Source organism: Chelmon rostratus, chromosome 16 (assembly GCF_017976325.1).
Source record: "Chelmon rostratus isolate fCheRos1 chromosome 16, fCheRos1.pri, whole genome shotgun sequence".
Taxonomy (NCBI): domain Eukaryota; kingdom Metazoa; phylum Chordata; class Actinopteri; order Chaetodontiformes; family Chaetodontidae; genus Chelmon; species Chelmon rostratus.
This window is the reverse complement of record NC_055673.1, coordinates 22,688,222-22,711,925: the sequence shown is the minus strand read 5'-3', so window position 1 is coordinate 22,711,925 and position 23,704 is coordinate 22,688,222. Positions and strand designations below refer to the sequence as shown.

Sequence of the window (23,704 nt, the reverse complement as noted above, 5' to 3'; positions counted from 1 at the left end):
GAAGGGTGAGATAATTCGCAGTTGGATTTTTTTTTCCAACCCCCCACTGCAATCTCAGTCAATTACACAAGTCCCATAATTCAATAGAGCGAAACAAGGAAGTTGCCGGGGAATTCTAATTTCATTTAAGAACATTTATCCAAACAAATTAGACAAGTTGCGACATTAGAAAAGAGGCTGGCAGTGTAGAAATGAGCAGCGTGCAGTACATCAGCAGGCTCGTGTGTACAGATGCAGAAAGGGAGAAGGCAGTAAAAGCAGCCAGCACCTGTGACGAATAGCGACGGCAGACAAACTGTAATGTGGCTAATATCTCCAGGCTGGGCCGTGTCCTGTACGGCAGCCGCAGCCGCCGCCGCCGGGCCCCGACGAGCGCTAATGTTTTATTTTGTCTTTGAAACTGCCAGGCTCGTTTTTCATCACCATCACTGTCAATGAAGCGTTATTCATTGTCGAGCTAAGCCCTCTCACTCTCGCAGCTATCTCCGCTAACCCGGCAATGAACTCCTAAATCACTGCAGACTAGGATTTGAATATTTCACCACATAATTGGAGCTTTAACCTAATCTAGGGGCGCGGGAGCTCCTCTTCTGTTTCCGACGAGGAGGACTCAAAAGGCGCATCAGGATCCAATCGCTTGTAATAATGAGGAACTTCTCACAGTCTGCGAGCAAGCATAATTACCACTGATCCAGATTAAGGCTTTATCTGAGGCCCGACTGCCACTCCAACAAACAGTAAACACTGGCTTATATCATAACCAGGGAGCAAGATTTTTGCTATTATGTCCCACTATTTTCAGCTGTGGCTTTTACCTCAATGCAGACTGTTTATTCAGTCAAATCAGGAAGTGTGTCGCGGGAGAGGGAATGGGATGAGGGTGGAGTACAGAGGGGTTACAGCGATTAGGAGCTTTGTGCTCAAATTGAAAGGGGGGAAATAAAGAGTTATGGAGATGGAAGCTTACTGTACATTGAAATGACAGCCGCAGCAGCGTACAGCTGCACACAGTGGAAAGCTAATAGCTGCACTGTATGCCAATTTGCTCCATTTTAGCATCTCTGCTCCGAAGTTTATTGTCAGCGACTGAATGATTTTCATCAGTGCAACAAGAGAGATATTACTGCGCATTACGGCTGCTCGGCGGATTTGTTTATCTTAGCATAAACCGCATTCTACATGATTGACAGGTGTCATGAGATTTCCAAAACTTGCACCACCAAGTCATTAAACATACACCTCCCTCCTCCCGCTCTCAAACACTCCCCACAGAAGACTGTTTGTGGAGCGCCAGTGTCAATCACGGCTCGCTCCCGCCGACTGTAATCTATATGTAAGTCAGCTTAAAAACAAACACATTAGAAGCTGTCAGCTCCCTGCACAATGCTGCCATGCCTGCGTGTCAATCAAAGCCTCGCTATCTCTGCTTGCTATCCAGCTATCAGCCGTCCTGCAGCTCCAACCGCTCGCGTGTCAAAGTGTCCTAGAACTCAGCTGAACAAGGGTTTGCGGCAACACACTCGCTCTGGAGGTTTTCTCGACATTTGTATGACCTCCAGCTTTTGCACCAAGCGTTGACAAGTGCAGAACCATCCCTCAGCGGTAAGAGAAGCTTGTTGTCACTCAGATGAGGGGACTACACTGTCCTTTGCAGGGTCGTCAGCTTTGAGACTGGACAAGCGAGGGTCTAAAGCGTCCAACTGACGAGATTCTTCCTCAAGGTCCTGCGCGGATTAGCAGCCCGTCGCTATCCGGCCTCTCGTGGGCTGTTAGTTTAGTTTGAGGGAGGTTCAGGGACGGCGCAGAACTCTCAACCTTGACGTCTGCGGGGAGATGACAGGGGGAATAAAGCCCTCACAAACCCTGACAACCATTCCCGACACCCAGCTTAGCGCTGTCGCACATCAGCGCACGAATCCGTCACTCCCACACGTGTTTTGATTCACGGGAGCGGATAATGACGAAGTTGGATTAGCCACATTTTTTTTTTTTTCCCACTTTCAGAAACGTCAGAAAACTAGAGGCTTGAGTTGGTGTCTGCTTCTACCAGACTGATGGGCAGCTGCCTGGCTGGTAAGCATTTCCCCGATGAGGGCTTGATGTTGGCAGCTGCAGCGTCTTCCAGTCCTGACATCTCTCTCTTACTTCCTCCTCTCGCTGTTGCAACATTGAAAAGATGGGGTAAACAAACTCTGCTACCATCTCGGATCCATCTCACCAGAGGCAGCTGGACGTCATGATGTGTTGAGCTGCACGGTTCTATTACGACTCATGCAAGTGTTGGACAGTCAGAGGTGAACATCTGAACTCTCCAGCTGCATTAGAGGGGGATTTAGAATACAGTACAAGAGATTGATTATCATTATGAGCTCTGCACCCGCGGCTAACTGCAAGACCGGATCAAAGGAGCAAACAGAGAAACATTGCAGCTCTGTCATATTAAGGATTCAAAAACTTTGATTGATCTGCTCTATAGATGTCTTTTGTCCGACACCCCAGGACAGCGGACTCACCGTGGTGTATTTGCCAAGCTGGCAGAGGGACGGGAAGGTTTCTTGATGGGCCTTACGGATCTTTTCAATGATGGTCTCCAGCTCTGCCGTCAGCTCGTAGCTCTCTGCCAGCTCCGGCTTCGGGCTGTCCTTCTTCTTCTTATTCCGGTCATTGCGAACAGCTGAAGGAGAACAAAAGATTAGGATTAGCGCCAACAACGACTTGCAAGTGGACGACTTGATCATCGAAGCAAATGCGGATGCTGGCGGTCTGAAGCAAAATACAGAACTTTGCTGCTAGTAAGCATTTCTCTTACTTTTGAGAGATGCAGCAAGTTGTCAAGTTCTAAAATGAGACGTTGCATAAGGACAGAAAGTTTCTAGCTGCAGTCTGCTCCGTCAGCTCAATCAGTCTCTGTCAGCTTAGTGCCACTGGCACAAGACTGCAGAGAGGAAGAAAACAAAAGTGTCTGAAAAAAGAAAAAAAAAGAAAAACTCAAGTGCTGCACAAATGGATCTGTGTGGCCAGGCTCAAATAATTTCCCTGATCAGTTTCCTCTTCGAGCTATTTTGGTGCTTTTCTATGAGATCTAAAGTGTAATCTGACATGACATTGTGAGCAGGTTAAGTTTTAGAAGTCAGAGGGACTAAATAAAGTCTGGGGTAAAATTTTGAGGTACTTGTACTTTCCTTTTTGGATTTCCATTCAATACTACTTTACTCTACCCCACCACATCGTCTTTCTACTCTGCTATATTGATCTGACAGCAACATTTACAAGTTATTTTGAAGATGAAGATTTTGCATCAAATAAATACAAATAATTAATGAAGGACTTTTACTTGTAATTGATTATCTACATTGAGTGGTGGTTTTACTTTTACTTCACTAAGTGATCTAATATTTTTTGCACCGCTGGTTTTAATAGCATCAGCCTTTCATAACAATAGCAAATGATTGGCCTACATTTCTTATGCGATCAGCGCACTAACCCAAAACATTATATTTAGTTTCAGTGATTCACATGCTAGAGTAAAAGGTGCACTGTCCTTTACAGCCCTAGCTTTGATGTTTACTTCTTAATCTCTCTATAATAAATATTCTTGACTAAATAAGCAAGGGTAAAGCTAAAGTTTGAAAAAAAAAAAAACATTCTTAGTTATTAGCCTTATTTATTAAAAGTTAGACACTCAGATTTGATTGACAGTGGTTTTGCAACGCAGGCAAACAACTCCAGGACTGTCATCACATTATGATTCAAAGGATTGACGCACTGAAGTTTGTCTAACCTTTATTCAACTCAGCCTTGATTCATTCGAGGGGAAAACAACCCAAAATCTCATGTGTGAAACAACGAAAACTGCTCAGACCTTGGCAGAAAATGTTTGGAATGAAAATCACTCAAAGACAGAAGATGGTGAAAGAAAATAAATTATCAGGGACTTTTTGTTAGCATGTGTATCTTCACGTGTATTCCGACAGGTGACGTGATACGGGCTTACCAAACACACCCAAAAATGTAGGAATTCACTAACAAAGGCAGGAGTATAGAGGACTGCTGGCTAGCAAACATGGATGTGCACAAAGCATGTTTAAATCCCTCCAAAATTTGGCTCTGCAAAGATCTTATGAGGGAGGGGATACATTCAACTTGTTTATTAAGCATCAAGGATACACATACTGCATTTTGGTAGGATGCAAGCAGAAGCACTTTGTTTATTTACAGAAACAGCCCATGTGGTAGCTTTGATATTGCTCTGATGGTATAATAATAGTTGAAGGTGATCTATTTGAGCATATGAATTATTATTCATCAACCTAATTCTCCTCTCATATGGTTTATGGCAGCTGGACTGTAAGAAGACACTTAACCTTGCACTGAAAAACAGGCTACATGTAGAAATGCTTTAAAAAGTCCCAGCTGAAGAAACCCTTCGGAGAGAGTCCCACAGCACCGAACAGGCAGCAGCCACGATAAAGGTTGTTGTGCTTGTTGTATGTAAAGTGCACCCTGAGAGACCGAGGTCCACAGAGTCCTTCGCTTCATTAGGTGCACATCTTTGAAGTCTATCACAGCAGGAAATTCAAACAAACCAACCATTTTTTTTACTCAGCACACAGCATGAGCATCCCAACATCACGTCTGATCAGCCGCACGCTCCCCTTTAAAATAATAAGGAGCGGAGCTGGAGAGAAAGAGCCGGGCCCATTGTCAGTGCCGAGACACCCAAGGGACCTTCGCTGGCTGACAACAGTCACATCCTCTGCCCTAGTTTGCAATAAAACCCTTTATATTCACGTGCTAAAGCCAGCTTGTGATCCCGTATTGCACCAACATGGTTGAATGGGAAGAGAGGAGACCTGCTGAGAGTGGGTTGGGGTTTATTCCAAGCACAGACAGATGCTGGTTGGTACGTGACTATGTGCAGCTTCAAGGTGTTACAAAATCTGTCAGAAAGCCTTCCTTCCATTTGACTTGCTGTACTTGTAAATTCAAAGAACACACCCACAACGGCACCAGGTTATTACTCTGCAGGCTCTTTTAGCCGGCTGTAGTTATCGGTGAATCATCCTCATTTGACAAAACTGCACTAATGGATTGTCTATGACAACAAAGGATCAAGTGACTGTGTGCAATGTGAAAGGTGTTTTGCTTGTGGTCACAAACAGTTGCCCTGAGCTCCCTCTGTCAGATCCTTTCCAGCCTGAAAACCCTTAGTGTTGCTGATACTGCAGTCACGCCATGCTGGCAGAATGAAAAGTACGAGGCTACATCGCTAACCTAAACTGACTGCTCTTGTTGTTGCAGCAGATTGTTTACAAACCACGTGTAGCTCCTTTCAAATGAGCTAAATTAATTGGGTTACCGTTAATAGAACGGAAGTTACTTGAAAAACAATCTGACGTTGTTTATTCAGTATTTCTGTTTTGAGTGGCCTGTAACAAACACCATTACCCACAAGCCTTAGACCTCTGGCGGGGTCCGTGGGTGAGTCGAGGGGTTAGCTCAGGAGGAGACTAAACAGTGGAGAAGACTTTAGACGGCAGATAAATAAAATAAAATAAAATAAATAAAGTTCCAGTTGCTGTTTTTTTCTTTTTCAATCATTGAATTCAGATTTAAGATATTTCTATCATAATAAATAATGAAATAATTCAGTTAGGCTTGTCAACATCACGGCCATAATGAGAGTTAAATACACTCAGGTCTATAGCACACTCATTCATCAGTCCACCGGCCTGATAAAAGATGACTATCTTTATCTTAACGCAGCCTATAAACTCTATAAACTCTATAAACTCTATAAACTCTAATCTCAGCGTCTCGTGTGCTGATGTGTGATTGATGCTTTGACCAAAGCAGTTTTCTCTGGGATGTTTGAGCACTGATGGTGAAACATGCTGAACCAGTTAACATAACATTTGACTGTTTTTCAGTCTTTGCGGTAAGCTCGACTAAACACATCCTGGACCTGCTGTATCTCTGAACTGGGGCTATATCAATCCTCTCGCCTCAATATTCACAAAAATATTGGCATAACTTTAATTTAAAGAAGTGTAGCGCATTGCCTTCAGCTCCTGCTGATGGTAGCATCCAGCGGCTGCCTTTCTCCCCACCATCACCACGAAGAATAAACTCACAGTGTTTGTGGTCAGAGGAGTTATGATATTGACCGATTATAGTGCTTATCCCCATAATCAGGCATTAACCCCAGCTGGAGTCAGCCTCAAATATCTCATCTGTTTCATCAACACTTTATGTCCTTAAACTAAGCTCTCCTGATTGAAACGATACACATTAAATGCATCAGAGTCCATATGCTGTATGTATCTGCTGACATACGCCCACATCTCACATCTCATGCCCTGTCTCCACATCAACACGCCATCTCATCAAAATCCAAAATGAAAGAAGGGTCATTCAGTCTGACTCTGTTTCAGAGAATTAGACTGAATGTTTTGGTCAGCCACGGCCTCACGCTGATTAGTGTCACCGCCGAGAGGCAGCAGTAATGTGCTGACATTAATCACTCCATACATTCTGACCTACATCTGTGACCTATATGTTCATTATATGGGAGCGACTTTCCACAACATCAACTGTGATCTCAGACGGTCAATAAAGCAAACTCCGACAGTGCCAATGTTAATGACTTCATTAGAACAGACTGAGATTTGACTTGGATAAATAAATAAAGTACTGCTCTGAACTAATCAAATGGAACAAAGAAGAGATCCCAGACACAGAGCGAGCAGCGTTTGGACTGTTACCATCAAATGTTAATGGTATTTCCTGCTTCCTCCCTGGCAATGATAATCTTCAAAGATGTAAAATGAAGCTGATGATGGTAGAATTGATCCTTACCTTGTCTGTCATCATGGTTTATAATGTCAGTGTGGGGGCAGTGGGAGGGCTTTGACTGACAGAGGATAGAGAGCCTTGGGCTCTGCTGCTCTATAGAGAAAAGCCGCTATCACTGAAGACAGCAGCAGCAGATAAAGCTGACAGTAAAGTAGTGGATCAGACTGAAGCTATGGAGACCTTCCAGACATCTCTCCAGTGCACACAAGCAAAACAAGTGTGGTCCCAATAAAGGCCGACTATTCAATCACATGTGGGACAGAGGGAGCCAAAGAAAAAAAGAAAAATGAAGAAAGACTTCGAACAAATATCAAATTATGCCTGAATGTGGTCAAATCAGATCATAATGAAACAATGCATGCATAGAAAGAGCACCTGTGGAAATGACGTTTCTAACTGTGAAACATGATGTTTCACAGGTGAAATGTCCAAAAGCCACATGTGCTTACTGGCCAAAGTCACACATGAAACGTTGTTCCATGTATACGTTTTTACACATTCACATTTTACATATAAAACAGCTGAATAATCACATGTGACATATCATGTGATTGAATCAGTCACATGAAATGTCTATGAAACATTATGAAACATGCAGTAACCCTCTAATAACATCTAATAACTCCTGCTTCCACACCGACACCCACAGCAGTAGCCTGTATGTTAAAAAGCATCAGAAACCCTGATTCACACCCACTGCGTGCTGTGATTAGCCGTGTGTGTGGAGGTGAGAAAGAAAGCAGGGTTTGGACTTTTTTTCTTCTTGATACAACTATTTCTCTTTCCATGTGAACGACCAAGTGTAACGCGATGAATGCCTTCCGGCAGAGACTGATAATGTGCAAATGATATTGCGCCTCATCCCTCTCCACTAATATATCCATCCCAGGTGAGGGATGGGGGATTTTCTTACGATCATGGCACACCAAAGGGTATATTTTTTATCCTGATCACAATGTTTAGAAAAGAACAGCAGCTGTAAAGTGTCATCTAAACACCTGGCCTCCCTGGATTAAAAACCTCAACAGCAACAGAGGACAGACAGTCGTGGTGGAGGGGCGTAGACAAAACCAGGCAGGCCACGAACCTCTCTTTATAAAGCACCCACCATGCTCCGTGGAAGGGGGGATGCAGAATAATGGTATAGAAAGAGGGACAGCCCACAATCTGTTCACGTGTGTGTGTGTGTGTGTGTGTGTGTGTGTGTGTTTGTGTGTGTGTGATTTGTCATAGCGAGGTGACAAACTGTGTCTGGCGAGGGGGTTGTGGTCCACACAGAGGCTGGCGAGCTACGAGATGTGATTTAGGAAGACAGCAATGTGGCAAGTGAACTCCCCCCCACCCACCCAGGGCAATCAATTGCCACCGCACTCCAAGCAAATTACTGCGAGCATGAGCAGATACATCCGAATGATGCATCGGACAAGAGGCCATGAAAATATATGGCTTTTTAATACCCACAAAAGGGGCAGAGGGAACCCATGCAGTGCTGAGACTGTCGTCATAACGTACAGCCTGAGATCACTACTCCTGACTTCCACGTGAAAAGTCTCCGCACTTTTATTTTCACTGGCCTGTGAGTGTCAGATCCTGTTTTCTTTGTCAAATTCTTTCACTGGTTGGGGCGTGTTGTCACAGGCACCAAATGATCCAGGAAGTCCAGTTTGAGCGTTAGATCCATGAGTTTAAAGGCTTATCAGATGCCAAAACACTTCTGGAACCCTCTGTGTTGGCAAAAAAAAAAAATTATTTCTCACATTTGAGAAGTTAGAACCAGGCACAACTCCACAACAAGCTCAACATCTTCACCCCATTCACACCTGCCATTAAAATGTGATCTGTATCTGGATACGTTGTTGATGATCAGGCTCACACTGATCACATGTCAGCCAGGTGTGAATGTAATCCGTACAGTCCTAAGAAAAAAAAACAGAGCGTCCTAACTCCTCGTCTTCCTGCTAACTCAAGCTGCCCGACAAAAGCTAGACATAGTAGCAGTAGACACTAAGTCTTCGCTACCAAAAACTTGACTGATGACAGTCAATGGCACTTGACTTGAGACGCACCATGTTTGCTGACAGGTCTGCCAGCTCCACCCACCCGACCTCCACTGCATCACGATGCAGACAAAATAGAAATAATGAAAAAGTTTATTAATGCCTGGTGTAGATGCAGACTGACTGTGTTCATGCCGTGCGTTAAGGTTAAATATTCTCCAAATGTCAGTCCACTCTGAACACAGACACACAGAAAAACATAATCTCTTTCTGGCTCCACTGGCGGTCACACTGTAGGTCAGCAGGACCGACCCTATTGAAACGATGACACCTCCACCCCGTCACTTTGTCAGGCTTTGAGGGAGTGCTGTGAAGGATCGAGTGTCGAGCGTTTCAGAAGCGCTCTCCAGAGTGTTAGACCGAGGGATGAAGGGTCGTTGAGCGGAGTTCAGACATGCTGTTAAATACACTCTTCACAGCGAGGCCTACTGTCATACTCCCATCCCTCAGCTTTCCAAGACACTCATCTCCCCCCTCCTTTAGTCAATGAGCAATGTCCCACCCCCTGTGCTTTGTCCTCTTCTTTATTTCCTTTTTCACAGCCGCCTCTGGCCCCCCTTTGTGCAGCACGGGGGTTTTTTGCGCTGCTCTGCCGCTTCATCAGGACGTTCTGTGGCTCGGCAGCAGCAGGCGTGGACGGCAGCCGGTCGGAGAAGCCGCTGGCCGGCCATCTGCGCGCTGCCAAGCTCTGCACAGCGTCTCCGTGAGCAAACAGATGCGGCGGTAAATAAACACAATCTATCTGGAGTCAGCACGGTGCAGCCCGGGCCGCTTGCCACAGCACTTAACATGGCAGCTCCCTAACACCAACCAGGTGGGTGTCGAGCGACGATGATAATTCTGCGCCCCCACCAGAGCGCTGAGTTTAAGCTAATGGCCCTGATGGGACAAGCGGGAGGAGGGGAGAGGGGGTTGTCAGATGGGAAACCTGCAATATGAAAATCTGACCTTGGAGCAGACAGGGACGAGTGTGGCACGTCCACAACTTAGACGTCGTAAGATTAGATTAACACTGATAAGACTAAACGAAGAAAAGAACAGAAAAATCAGATTATTTGACATGGGACACAGACTTGATCTATGTCCATCCAGTCTAGAGAGGTGCACTAGCTCCATCAGACAGAAGAGCCTGCAGCCAAGCTAGCTGCTGTGTGAGGAAGTACCTGTGTGAGGAAGTACCAAGCACGGTGGTGGTTGGAGTGACATGCTACTGACCTCATGCCCTTTTTTCGTTTGTCCCATTTCCTGTTTTGTCTCCGAGCTTCCAGCTACTTCTGCTGGCTACAGCAACACAAGCCAAAAGTCACAGTCCTGGCCGGTTCGCACGGCCCGCTTTACGTTTCCCACAGTTTGAAATACAAGTTCACATTTCAGAGGAGGGTATGTGACCTGAAATCACCACGTCCAACACAAATATCAGATTTAAGAGACGATCTTTGGTGCAAAGTTACATTCAGTAATCACAAGTTAACAAATAGCTCAACTGGGTCAGTGGAAAACCATTTTGATGCTTGCTTGCTTATGATGATGCAGGTTATCAAGCCATCACTAACCTGTGGAGCCTAATATATCATGTATATTTATTGTTACACAGTAAGACGCTCATGTCATTGAACACCGGACCGCCGAAGTAAAACTGTAGATACTGAATATTTGGCACACAGTGCACGCTGAAACAGTCTTCCTCCTCCTCCTCTTCTTCCTCTTAATAACGGATCACATCATCACTCCTGACGTTATGAGACTCATGATCGCTTACCACTGAAAACACACACACACACACAGCCACAATCATGTAAACACACACACACGTACACGAAACAACCCTCCCTTTGTTCCACTCTGAGGAGCTGTTCAGTTATCTCCAGAGGCACATGATAGCACGAGTCGAGTGTCTGGTGCCCAAAAGCAAAAGTTCACTTCCGTCTTCTGACTCAGACTGAGCTCTCAACAATTATAAAATAACCAGATCACCAGATGCAAGCTTTCGGGTGATATATGGCCATGTATCGCGGTAGCCATATTTGACATCTTCAGCCCTGGGGACAATAAAAGCTGAGAATGGTTTGTAGTGTTTCTACACACACAGCGATGGGAATTACTGCACTGTGTGATCGTGTGTTTAGATGTGTGCTCGGCTAATGAATTAACAGTCATCATCTATCTTGTAAACGAATTAATGACACTCAGCCAGGCAAATGTAAAAATCTACCATTAATTGACAAATCACTACAATTAGTAAAGCAACATAAAAGATTTATGCTATTTGGCTTGACTTAGCTGTAAATTTAAAACGACGTTAATTTATTTTTTGGCCACTTACTGTAAAAACAAGATTGATATGATCTGTCATGACCCGTGCCATGCACGTCGGTTTTGTTTAGTGTTCTCTTGTTGTTCTTTTGCCTTATTCAGTTTGTAAGTGTTCATTGTAGTGTTTTCTTAGTTCTTGTTCGTTTCTCTATTCAAGTCTGTGTTATCCCTAATGTCTTCATAGTCATGCCATGTTTTATGTTAGAGTTCTGTATTGTCTTAGTCTGTACCCTTGCCCTGTCTTGTTTGTATTTTGTGAAGTTCCCCATTGTGTCTTGTCTTTGCCTGGTTTTGGTTACTTCCTGTTTTATTTTGAAGGTTCATGTTATGTGTCTTTTTGTTACTTTACTTCCTGTGTTTTCCCTCCCGTGTGATTGTCTGATCGTTTCCACCTGTGCCTCATTAGTGTTTGCCCCTAGTGTATTTAAGTCCGTGTCTTCCCTTTGTCCTTGTCAGGTTGTTGTCTGAGAAACCTTAGTCTAAGTCATAGTCTGTGTTCTTGTTATAATTCTTGCCATAGTCCTATAGTGAGTGTTTGTTGTGTGGTTTCTTTGTCATGTCCGAGTCTGGTCTCACGTAAGCGTTTCAGTCCATGTAAGTGAGTTTACTTTGTTCATGTCCAGGTCTTGATTTATGTAGTGTTCCCCGCCCTTAGTATTGTCCTGTCGTGCGTGTTATTTGCATAACTTAGTTTCTGTTTTCTTTTCATAGTTTTGTAGCTTGCCGATTTGTTTTCCTCGATAGAGATTTTGTGTTTGAGTACTTTTGTTATTAGATTCTTGTTTTATTCCGTTTTTAGGAGTGAACTTTGAATTGATAGTTTTCCTTATCCAGTTCTGTCTGTTGCATTTCATAGCTTTTGTATTTTCCTCCTTCGGGAGCGTTTTCTGTTTATTTCATTTATAGTTTATTCCTAGTCATGTCTATAGTCTTCCCACAGTTTATGTAATTGAGTTTCTTGTCTTGTCGTAGTTCCGCCAGGTTTTGTGTTAGTGCTTTTTCAGTTGCTCAGTGTTTCCCTGTGTAGCCTTTGTTGTGTGTTTAGCCCTTAGAGTTTGTGTTAGTTCCCATAGTTGTGTCTTTAGTTGTGATTAATAAATTTGTTAATTTAAATCTAGTGCATCCCTTGGTTTGTCTGTGTTCATGTCCTTCCGCATCGTGAGTGGTTTTCCTTGTCTTGTCTTTGTTCATGTCCTTACCACGTTTCATGTTATCTAGTCTCGTCTATACCATAGTCTACGTCCCCTTTGTTTGTCTGCATTTGGGTTCAACCCTTAGTTCCCCTCTTAGTTCCCCTCCTAGTTTCCCCTTAAGTCCCCACCTTCCTGACATGATCGTCTTAATATATATATATTTTTTTTACTTTATTTATCCCAAACTGGGAAATTACTTCTCTGCATTTAACCCATCACTGATTGAGACACACACATGCAACATGCAGTGAAACACACACAGGAGCGGTGTGCTGCATTCAAGTGCCCAGGGAGCATATTGGGGGTTAAGTGCCTTGCTCAAGGGCACATCAGCCTAAGTCTGTTCTATGAGTGTGTTAGCAAACAGCTGCCTAATTTACACATCCTGCAGCCACAGAGCAATGTTACCATTCGCTCAGAGTGATGCATCCAAATTACATATTAGGTCAAATATTAACTGTCTTGTAATTCTGTTTTGGTCTCCACCAACTCAGCTCTTTCATTGAATGCTCCGCGATGTTCACCAGCCAGTTATTCACTTCATCCATGTGCTTTTTTGTGAAAACAGCTGCGTTCTGCCGCTGGAGGGAGGGTTGTTGAGAGCGGCGAGACTGAAGCAAAACAATGACCCAAAAGACGCTAAAAAGTGTCGAACTGAAGGGAACTACAAAGTTGGGTGATCATTTTTCACTGGTTTGTCACTCCAACCAATCCTGTTAACTTTACTCATGTCGTTCTATCCATTAATATAAAAATATTGATCAGTGTAGCTTTAACAAGGGTTGTTTGTGTGTTTTAGCATGCTAGCAGTGGTTCCTAAAGGTGGAATAAAACTGTAGCTAAATTAATTTTAGTGCTGGTGCAACTGCATGCAAAGTGATTGGAAAAAAAATCTCTTTAGCTGGTGCAAAATGAGGCAAAATGTCCAGTTAGTTAAAAATGCTTCAACTTAAAGACTTTGGACTTACACTCAAGATGTATGCTTGCAATTGTACAACAATGGGGAGAAAAGGAAACTGAGATGCTGTCTACACTGCTAGCGGACTGCAGCTGACGTCTGGACAGTTGTTACAACGACTGTGGCAAATAAAACACGAACTCCAACAACCCTCCTGTGGTCAGCTGAGTTTGAAGAACAAAAAGTCACCTCACAAGCAATCTGAATGCCTCATAGTGGTGGGCAAAGTCAGTCTGCCCAACACGTTCTGGTGGCACTCTGAGGTTATTTCTGGCACCATGTCAGGATAAGGACACGGACAAACCCTGCAGACCGTCCAGTGAAAGCAGCATCCTGTCGGCATGGCCCTTCTGGAGTCGACCTCCAGAGCAGGAGACTGAAGACACCACCTCATCTCCTCCACCCATGAATATAGCAAAAAGGGAATTTTCCCCTTTCTCATCAGTGGCCCTGTGGGGGGGTTTAGCCTGAGGATATCAAGAGACATCTTTTCCATGACTCCTCTGCTGAGGTGTGAAACAGCATAAGAGAAAGGATCGCCCCCCCCTCCCGGGGCTAATGGAGCATGAAGTGGACCTGAGCTATAAATGCTGATGCAATCAAAGGATGCCAATAACCTGTGAAATGCAAACTGTTCCTATGGATGACAGTGGAACAGGGGGAACATGAGGGCACCGACAGCAGCAAGTCACTGGGTTTCCTAAATACAGCCTGGAAACTGATGTCACATACAAACACATGTCACATGTTTTACTGTGGATTCACGTTCGTCATGCTTTTTTGCTTTTATCTATTCATCACACGATTTCTTGGATCCCACTGGATGGATGTTTGACAAAACTTTGTGAATGATGCTTCTCCCTCCCAACTGGCTGAAACACTGGCAAGAATAGGGAACATAACGTACATAAGACTGAATGATAGATCACCTACACTACTGTCAGGATCACTCCACTGCAAGAGCTCTAACTGAGACGACTGATCATCTTCACATCACACTGATAACAATAAAGCCATTACAATGATGATCCAGTGCAGCCGCTGACCGGATGAGATCGTATCTGACAGATACAATGCTGTCCACTCATATTAATGGCAAGTTTTCACACCTTTTCCTTGCCTGCATGCAAACCCATGTATGTCTATCAGAGAACGCCAACAATATCATCCTCACAGTGAAAATCAGTGTGCTTTTGAGAGAGTTAAAAAGTAGGAATATTATCAATAATTGATTGTTATCAGAAGGCAGCTCTCATTACTTTCGGTGTTTGAAGAAAAAAATCCTGGCATGTGTTGAACAAGTGGAAGCCAGATAAAAAGGTTAGAATAAAAATGTAGGTCAAAATCCAACTGAAATGCTATTTGCAAAGTATTGTGAGTGCACAGTATAGTTCTGGGCTCTGAAACACTCGGCTTCATAGTCATTTGAATTTGCAGTTCATTTGCATTTAATATCCAGTTCTCTCCTCACGATCTATTAGTAGAAACACTTTTTTTCAGTGAGTACTGTAAACAATGCTGAATGTCTTCATGCAGCAAGAAATACAATAATGTGTGGGGATGTAAAAACTGGGTTTCTGAATGTTTTGACCTGTCACAGCAGGAAAAGGCCAGTATTTACTTATAGCATGAACTATGACTCAGTCCTATTCAGGTGTCCCAGCAAGTCACATAACAGGAGCCTGAAACTGAAGTGACATTCAGCCATCATTCATTTGATCATTTACACCTGAGCTTTTCCTGCTGTCACAGGTCAAAAGCATCTTGGTTTAAACTGAACTGCTCCTTTAAAGGCCCTACAAACCCTTGGCACACCCTCACAGGTGCTGCCTGATGAGACCTCTTTTCAGCACTGGGAAAATTTGGTTTATGGATAAAAGCAAGATGTGGCAAAGTGCAACAGAAACAGATTGAGTACATTAAGACATACATGAAGCATGTGAGTTAAACACCACTGAAGCTTCCCATGGAGAGGCGGAAACATCAGATCTGTGTGGAGCAGTAAGAGGAGGCGGTAATTTTCCAAAAATGCCATATTTTCCTTCATGTTTTCTACATTTGAGGTTTGACCAGAGCTCTTGTATCAGCTCCCGCTCTTTTTCTGCAGCAGTATAATGGCACCTGTTGATCCCTGTTGCTTTGCCTGTCGTTACTCACAGCTTGAAAATCCAAAGAACGCATAAGGAATACAATGAATTTAACATTTACAAGATTTTGATGTCATTTAACTGCTCTTTAAGATTTAGCTGAGTGTGAAGAAGCTCATTTGGCTAAATAAAATGTATCAAGTCAATTTTTGTCCTGTCGTGTTCCTGCATTTTACTTGTTTTATAGCAAATGAAGCTGCATCAATACATCGATGCTCAATACATTCTGCACTGCAGAATATCCCTTCAGGTGAGGTGTGTCTAACAAGAGGGCTCATCAAAAATGTGTGTGTGGAGCGAGTTCTTCATCACATATCATCATTCAGTTATATCAGTTTTAAATACACAACACTTTTGAACCATATGTGAAGATTATTATTGGATTTTCTACCAATGGGGGAAGGTCAAGTTGAGTTCACCGTCATTTCCTTCTGAAAGTCACAGTATGGATAGTGTCAGGGGTATGGGAGAAATTCAAAGTTCTGTTTCATTTTTAATTGTTTCTTGAATTTTCTCAAATCCAGCAAGAATGTGTAGAAATAATTCAGATCATGTGTAATATTTACAGTTATCACACTCCTTCACTCATGTTGTTATAGCTGTTTTGAATGAAGTGGAATTATCTGACCAGAGGTGGAAGTTTTTTCCCCCTTTTGTTTTTCAGACAAAGACATTTCAGAAAGTTGAGTGATGCAAGGACTGCATTTAAAGGCCTGTACTGATACTGACACTGAAGCTGCCTGTGACTAGGGCTTGGTAAGAAGTTGGTAGGAAATGTTTGGTCTTAAGGTGCATTCAGACAGGCTTTGTTTTTAGAATAGAAAATATGTTCTTTGAAAAATTAAAAGAAAGGGTTTAAGCATTTTATATTCCCCAAAAGGTATTGAAAGAAACACAGGTTTGAAACATTTTCAACTGATGTCCAGCTCTACCCATAAATGATATTTTGTACTGGTATTCCAGATTAAATGTGGTCATGTTGATGGAAGATGAACCACCAGAGAAACAGCAGAGAGCAGTGGTTAGTCAGCCCTCCATGCTCATACTAAATCTATATCAGGGCACTGTGTACTGGGTCTGAAACTCACACTCTTTGGACATTCCCACTCCAAAGCACTTCTGCAGGCGGCAGTACTGACAGCGGTTCCTCGTCACCTTGTTGATAATACAGTTCTTGTCCCGGTGACACGTGTACACCATGTTCTTCTGGATGCTTCGGCGGAAAAAACCCTGAGGAGACAGACACAGACAGAGAAGGGGGTGGTTCATGAAAAGAAGACGTTAACCTCATTTTGCTTCTCATCTTCAGTGGCCACCCATTTTCTCTAAAACATCCACACAGGCCTGCTGAAATTCTCCTGCCACTGGATGTCATAATGTCATAACCGTCTGTACAACAACGCGCAAGGTTTTGTCTTTTCACTGCCATTAAGGCTGAGAGAAAAGAGAGTCGGTGTGTCCCTCCCTGCTGGGAGCTCTGCGGAGCTTCAAATGCTGGATTTAAGCTCAGAAACAGACTGCTAGTGGGAACAGAGAGCGAAGAACCTCAGGGTATCAAACAGAGAGGCTGCTGGTGCAGTATGGAGGAATAACTGATGACTTTGGTTGAGCTGTGGGCGAGGGGCACCTCGTCTGAACTTGACAAGGTGACATTGAGCTTCTGTGGAAGACCAAAGCCGCTTTTCTTTCAGACGATTGTTTTCATTGTAATTCAGTGGTGCAGAAGTTCAGTTGCGGATCTTACTCGGGCTCATTCAGTGTTTTAGCGTTAAAGAGATAGAAGTAAATAAGTCTGAAAACCATGTTGCTTCATCAACACTTGTGACAGTGGAAGAGTTCTGCGTTTAGAGGAGGGATCATCACAGTTTGAGGCACTGAGCTCACATCAAGCTCAGGAGATTAAATTTTAAGTGCTAGTTCACTAAAAATGACAAAAAAAGTAACAAAGCCAGAAAAATCACATTTCCAGCACTGGCTACAAAGACCTGCAGAAGACTCACTGTCCTTGACTTCGACAAATGCTCAGTTATGGTTAGGGTGTATAAGCCGACAAGCACAAGGCTTCACTTCTTATCATGTGTACAAGGCTGGCCCCTGCACACATGCCATTTCATTCAAAACTGGAGAGCTGGACGACGATTCAGAGTCCTGGAAGAGGGTAGTGGTGTGCACCATTAAAGCGCAATATAAAGTGGGAAATACTTTAAATTCAAGTTCTAATCACTCCGTCTTCTTACAAATATAAGGCAAAAAGATTTTTTTATATCAAAATGTCTCTCTTGTGGTTAACAAAACCAGCAAAAACTGTTATTAGTGTCTGATTCATTCATTTCTCCCTCGTCCAACACCGTGGGGAAAGAAGCTGTGGGTGGAGGCCAACAGTCCAGTCAAGCCATGCCCACGTTCCAGCAATCCTCCTTAAAGATGCCCCACACTCACCACCAAGCACCAGTCCTTTGAAAGACAAATCCTCCTTGTTATTTGCAATATCTTTCTAAATCTGACACATCCAGAAGACTTTTTGAGCCTGGTGCAGGCAAAGCATCATTTCTAATGGTACAAAGACACAGTGCAGACATGCTTTTGCTTGTTTTAGTGTTTATTTGGAGTTGTATAGAAAATGGAATTACCTCATTAAAACATTTGCAGCACAAATGCTCATCCATCGTAGCTAATTAGCATTTTCTCACATTCTTTTCTTTCATATTTCATCATGTGAGGTATATTGTGTCCATGTGATCGCCGCACCAGCACCTTGCTGTACTGTAACATGTTCTGCACTGTGTCTTCTTTCAGCAGCAAACTTTAAGATACGTTTTAGGGATGAAAATTATTATCAGCGTGGTACCTTCGATCAAAATCTGCACAAAACCAACAGAGTATGCACATTTTTAAATTCATTCTGTAGCTGTTACATTTATGTGAAATGACCCTTTTGAGTCCTCTTCATCTAAACCCAAATTTAATCATGTGGCACACTCCATGTGCACTTGGCCGCCTGCTTGAAGGACAGCAATAATTAGGCCAACGTGGATCCTCCTTGAAACCGACCAGAGGCTGGACCGAGCTCAGCCACATTTGTTGTGGAGCACAGTGACAGGAAGCAGAGGAGCATCTATAGGAAGTCTTCACAGATTTCTTTCCTCTTTATATTAATTTACCGTTGCTCTGGGGTCTTTTGCAATGATCGTCCATCATTCAGGCCCTTTTGCACATGTTTGCAGGCATTTTTGCCTGAGGAGATTTGTTCGGTATGGGTGGGGGGGTTTAAAATTCCATTTACCATAGCTGCCTGTGACGAATGGGACCTTGCCTTTTCATTAGCGAGGCAGGATGCATGATGGGTAAGAGATTAGATCACAGGACTGAAACGGCTGACTCTGTAGCCCATCTCGCCTCGGCCTCGAGCATCCGTCAACCTCTGAACCGCCCCTTCCGTAGCGCAGATACGAACCAAAGGCAGCCAATCGTGTCTCAGCCTGATGACATGTGACTGGTCCGAGGTCACCTCCCCTCAGTTGGTATTATTCATTTTCTTAATAGAGGCCTTTATCCTGGCTGATGTAAGATGAGTGTGTTCGTAGACATCGCCTGTGGGGTCTGATGGATGACCATGGGAGCGGCCTGCATCGCCATCAGCTGCCATATAAGTGTGTTCAGGTTGGGTGCAGAACCCAAGGCTGCTCAGGTACTTATGTCATTCAAAGCTGAGAGCATGCAGGTCACTTAGCCTTGGAAATCTATGTGTGTGTGATAAGTGGTGTACAGTGTGCTAGGAGTCATACTGGGAGCTGGAGCTGCTACAGTTTGTGTGTTGTGCACTAAGTGCAGACTGTTCACCAAGACAGATTTGCATTTTGTGAGCTTCAGCTATTTGGGGAAGGTTTGTTGACAGTTCAAGGCCTGAGCTGCAGCGCTCCTCGTTTGAACTTTCCTCATCCACATTATGGATATATCCCATTAAATATAAATATATACTGACGGGGAAAGGAAGCAACATTTGCTGGCATGAGAAAGTTTAGATAGTGTGCTCTTACCAGAAATGTAGCTTTATGCACCCTAACCACCAATGCAGCTTTTGCAGTGAGTTGGTTATCTTGTCTTTGCCATTAGAGGTCATCAGGTGAAGTCATATCTGGAACAAAGCCTAATTAGGTCACCTTTAAAACAGCTTGTTGTGTTGCCCTCAAATGGACCTTTATTATTCACCATTAAGATGCTACCTCTAGGTCAAATCTTTCACAGGTACAACGTCAGTATCCATTTTAATGCAGATGACCCTCAGATCTAGACAGCTTGTCGAAATGGATCCTTGACTAACAGATGTTAAACAGGCTTTTTCATAACGTTCTTCAGTTGAACAAAATAAGAGTCCGTTATCATATGTCCAGACCCCTGCAGCAAGCATGTCTCACCACACTTAGGATCTCTATCATGTCACATGTGTTTTCTTTGACAACAAACTTAAATTTGATCATCAGGTGAAGTCATTCAATTGTGCTTTCTGAAACTTTATAATATGTGAAAAATTTGATCTTTTTTATCCAATAAGTATCTAGAAACATGTTTCATTACATCTTGAACTTCTGTAACTCCCTTTATTCCTGTCTGCCAACCTCTCCAACCTTCAACTAGTTCAAAATGCTGCAGCAAGACTACTCACAAAATCCAAAAGAAGAGCCTCCATAACACCTATTTCAGCATCTCTACACTGGCTACCTGTACATTGTGAAACTGAATTTTTAATGATTACTTTAAAGCACATTTAGGGTTATCCCCTGATAATATCACTGACTCAGTAACCCCTTACTAGCCTGAGTGCAACCTGAGACTCTCCAGTACAGGTGTGTTGGCTAAAAACCAGAGAAGATGGAGCTCTTGAGGTCGGGCCCCCTCTGGAACACCCAGCCGGAGGAGATCAGGCGGGATAGCTCTTTTAAACTTCTCTCAAAAACAAACTTTTCAGAATTGCTTTCTCTTGAACTGATCATCAAAGAAGGTGCAACGCCTTGCCTGAAACAGGGAAACTGGGACCCCTTCCGGGAGCCAGACCTGGGAGGGGAGCTTGCTGGTGAGCATCTGGAGGTTGAGCCTTGGCCCATATAGCCCGTTTGGAACAGTCAAAAGAAGAAGACGGAGCAGCTTTCCTACGGGCCCACCACTCACAGGGATAGGCATTGAGGTGCGGTGCACTGTCAGTTGGATGGAAGACAAGGTCGGCTACCTTGACAATGCAGGCTGTGTTAAGCAGAGGAGAACTGCTGACCCTGACTGGGGATACTGCTAAGTTGTGGAAAAAGCAAATAAAAACACGTCCTCTGTGGAGGAGGCAGAGTTTGAAGACTCGCTGAAGCCTCACATATGTCCCTGATAGAGGTCTTAGAGGTAGTTAAGAAGCTCCTCAGCTGCCAGGCGTCAGATGTGGATGAGGTTCACCCTGTGATGCTGAAGGCTCTGGACATTGTGGGGCTGTCTTGGCCGGCACCGCTCTTCAATGTCTTCGAGAAGTTGGGGGCAGTGCCCTGGGTGGTGGAAAGGGGGAGCGGAGAGTGTTCTCCGGTTGTGAGGGTGTCACACGGCAGCCTCCCTAGAAAAGCTTATACCAGGGTGCTGGAAAGGAGGCTCCTTGCCTGAGCTCATTTACCTCCAACTCTGCTTCTGACCCATGGTCTTCTTTCAGATTTATCCTGGCTTCAGTTTTCTTATCACGATCAAGTAAGTCCAGATGCAGATCCATTCTGTCTTCAGTTGATATTGTGATGGTACTTTTTGGTTGCTTTTCTTGTCTGAAGGAAGGTAAAATGTGCAGCACACACTGTTAGGGATTTGGTCAGCATAGTGCTTCTATAATATTTATATTCCATAACGCTGTTCGGCTGCTTATCATGAAATACTTTCTGCACGTTTCACTTCCAAGAAGGCTTGTAGGATGAGGACGAGCCCTAATTGATGTGTTTGGAGCCTAGATATGGTTGCTAACCTATGATTGGACAATTGGTGTTTGAGGGAGGGGGTTAGCAGATGGTAAAGAGGGAGCCTACGTCATGATGTTGCACACAGACTAGCCTGTTCGTCTGGCTTCTCTAAATCTCAATATTCAGCATTTCTTTCATTTGTCTGTCCGAAAAAGTGAAGTGTGTTCCTGGGGTTTACTTTATGTGGAAATTGACACTTTTTAACTTAATCAAAGTTTTAACAAAGATTATGATTTTAAAAAAAAATACCGGTCCCATTAAAATTCACTGGTGGGTGCTTAAATCAATGTAACTTGGTTTCATCCACATCTGTAAAATTCACTTTGGCTGCATCTCCACCCTTGATATGAGATTTTAATCTTTGACCGTCTTGTCACAAGACAAGTTGTCATTGTATTTTTAATGTAAGCAGAGCGTATATACTGTATGTAGGCTGTAATTGTGTGTAGAATAAGTGTGTAGAAAAGGTTGTTGTGTAGCATTGTGTATCTGCAGTGGTTTCTCAGCAGCAGTGGTGAACAGATGCCGCGACTCAGAGCACTTCATCTCTACAAGCCTCCGGGGTAACACGAGTGTCTGACACTGAGACTCACACAATCATCAGCGAGGCTCACACAATCAACACATCTGCTCTTTAGCCTTGATTTTTTTTTCCCCTTTAACTCCCTCTCGTTTTTCGCTCATCCGTACTTTCTCTTTTCTCCTTCCTCTGTCTCCCTCCTCTCCTTTCATTCCTCTCTGCCGCCACAGGACAAAAGTGTTGACCTGAGACTGCAGACTGCTCTGATATTTGCCAGCGCATGTCCTGCGGGTTTACTCATTTGAAGCTTATAAATGTGCAACCAAAGGACACCCTTGAGCTGAGTGTTGTACAAAGGTGTTTACCTAGGTAGAGTGCAGCGGGGGGGCTGCTGCTGGGCTAAATAAATGATAGGATCAGAGGTTTCAGCTGTGGGGACACACAGAGAATGAATCACACCTCGAACACAAGGATGCAGAGGAGGGCAGAGCTGCTAAACTCAGTTTACCCTCCAACAGCAGCTCCTGCAGAAAACAGAGGTTCAGCTCACATCACTCCTTCAAGGTTTTCTTGTATTAAAGCTGCTGAATGGCTTTTGTGCCATCTTTTGAACATCATTAGCAGTATTCTTCCTAGCCTGTCCTCGTTTATGTGGAAAAAAGGACCATGGACCACAGAAGGATAATCTCAACAATATTATGCATTCATGCTTATATGAAATCTATGAAATTTAAAGACAGTCAAGGTGAAGTGCCTACGATACGCAAACAGTATTTAACTAAACTATAATGATTTACCTATACGGTATTCACCATGTATTCTATTCATATGTAGAAGATGAGGCAAAAACAGCACAGGCAGTGAATCTGAAGTTATTCAAATTAAAGACATAAGAAAACAGAACATTTTCAAGGTATGTTTAGTTGCTCTTCAGTATTTGTGTGCAAATCTTGTAGCATCAATCAAACTGTTGTTTATTTGTCATGTATTTAATGCATTGGATTAGCCAAAAACCTCTGTCTTGTTATATACGGTTATTATATCATAACATGCCGCATAGATGTCCCAATCCAAAACTTAATACACTATGATAGATATATATATATCCATCCATAATAACATCATTAGCATCTACTGCCAATCAAAAGTAACCATTTAGAAAAATGTAAAGGTGTTTTGAAATGTATATTAAACACTGTACTTTGACTAATAATGTTTTTCTGATGTTTTTTCCACTAAAAAGTTTTATTTTCTTGAAATCCTTAAAATTACATCTACTCCTTCTCCTCTAAATAAGAAATCCTGAATCTATGCAAATATCTGTCATTTCAAAGGTTGAACAGCTTCACAGGAGACGTCTCCTACTTCACTGGAAACTCAGTTCTCAGTGTTAGTGCACTGGAGGCTTCAGGTTTCCACATCACACCTGTGCTAGTTGAATGCTGGACCGGGATCGGCTTCTTGACTATTTGTGATGTCACTAATGATGCTCGTAGGCCCGCCTCTTTAAAAATGGATTTTCAGTGAGCACAGACAAACTTTCCACTTCCAGCAGATCATTGTGGAAACAGCCTTCTAGTGTGAATCGTTCTGCACAGCGGAGCTCACACATTCAACTGCAGAAGCAAGAAGAGAAACACAATTTTGAATAGAGGGGGACTTTAATAAAGACACTGAATCTTTGCA

At 43.3% G+C, this 23,704-nt stretch overlaps 1 protein-coding gene across 1 annotated transcript in view; it reads right to left on the bottom strand.

The window, feature by feature from the left end:
* Nucleotides 1-23,704, bottom strand: part of LOC121619114 (retinoic acid receptor beta-like) — a 109,540-nt gene that overhangs the window by 17,583 nt on the left and 68,253 nt on the right. Inside the window, exons 3-4 of the mRNA XM_041954724.1 lie at nt 16,612-16,753; nt 2,514-2,674 (exon numbers count right to left, since the gene is read on the bottom strand). Coding sequence (XP_041810658.1) covers nt 2,514-2,674; nt 16,612-16,753 — 303 coding nt within the window. The remainder of the gene's footprint in view (nt 1-2,513; nt 2,675-16,611; nt 16,754-23,704) is intronic.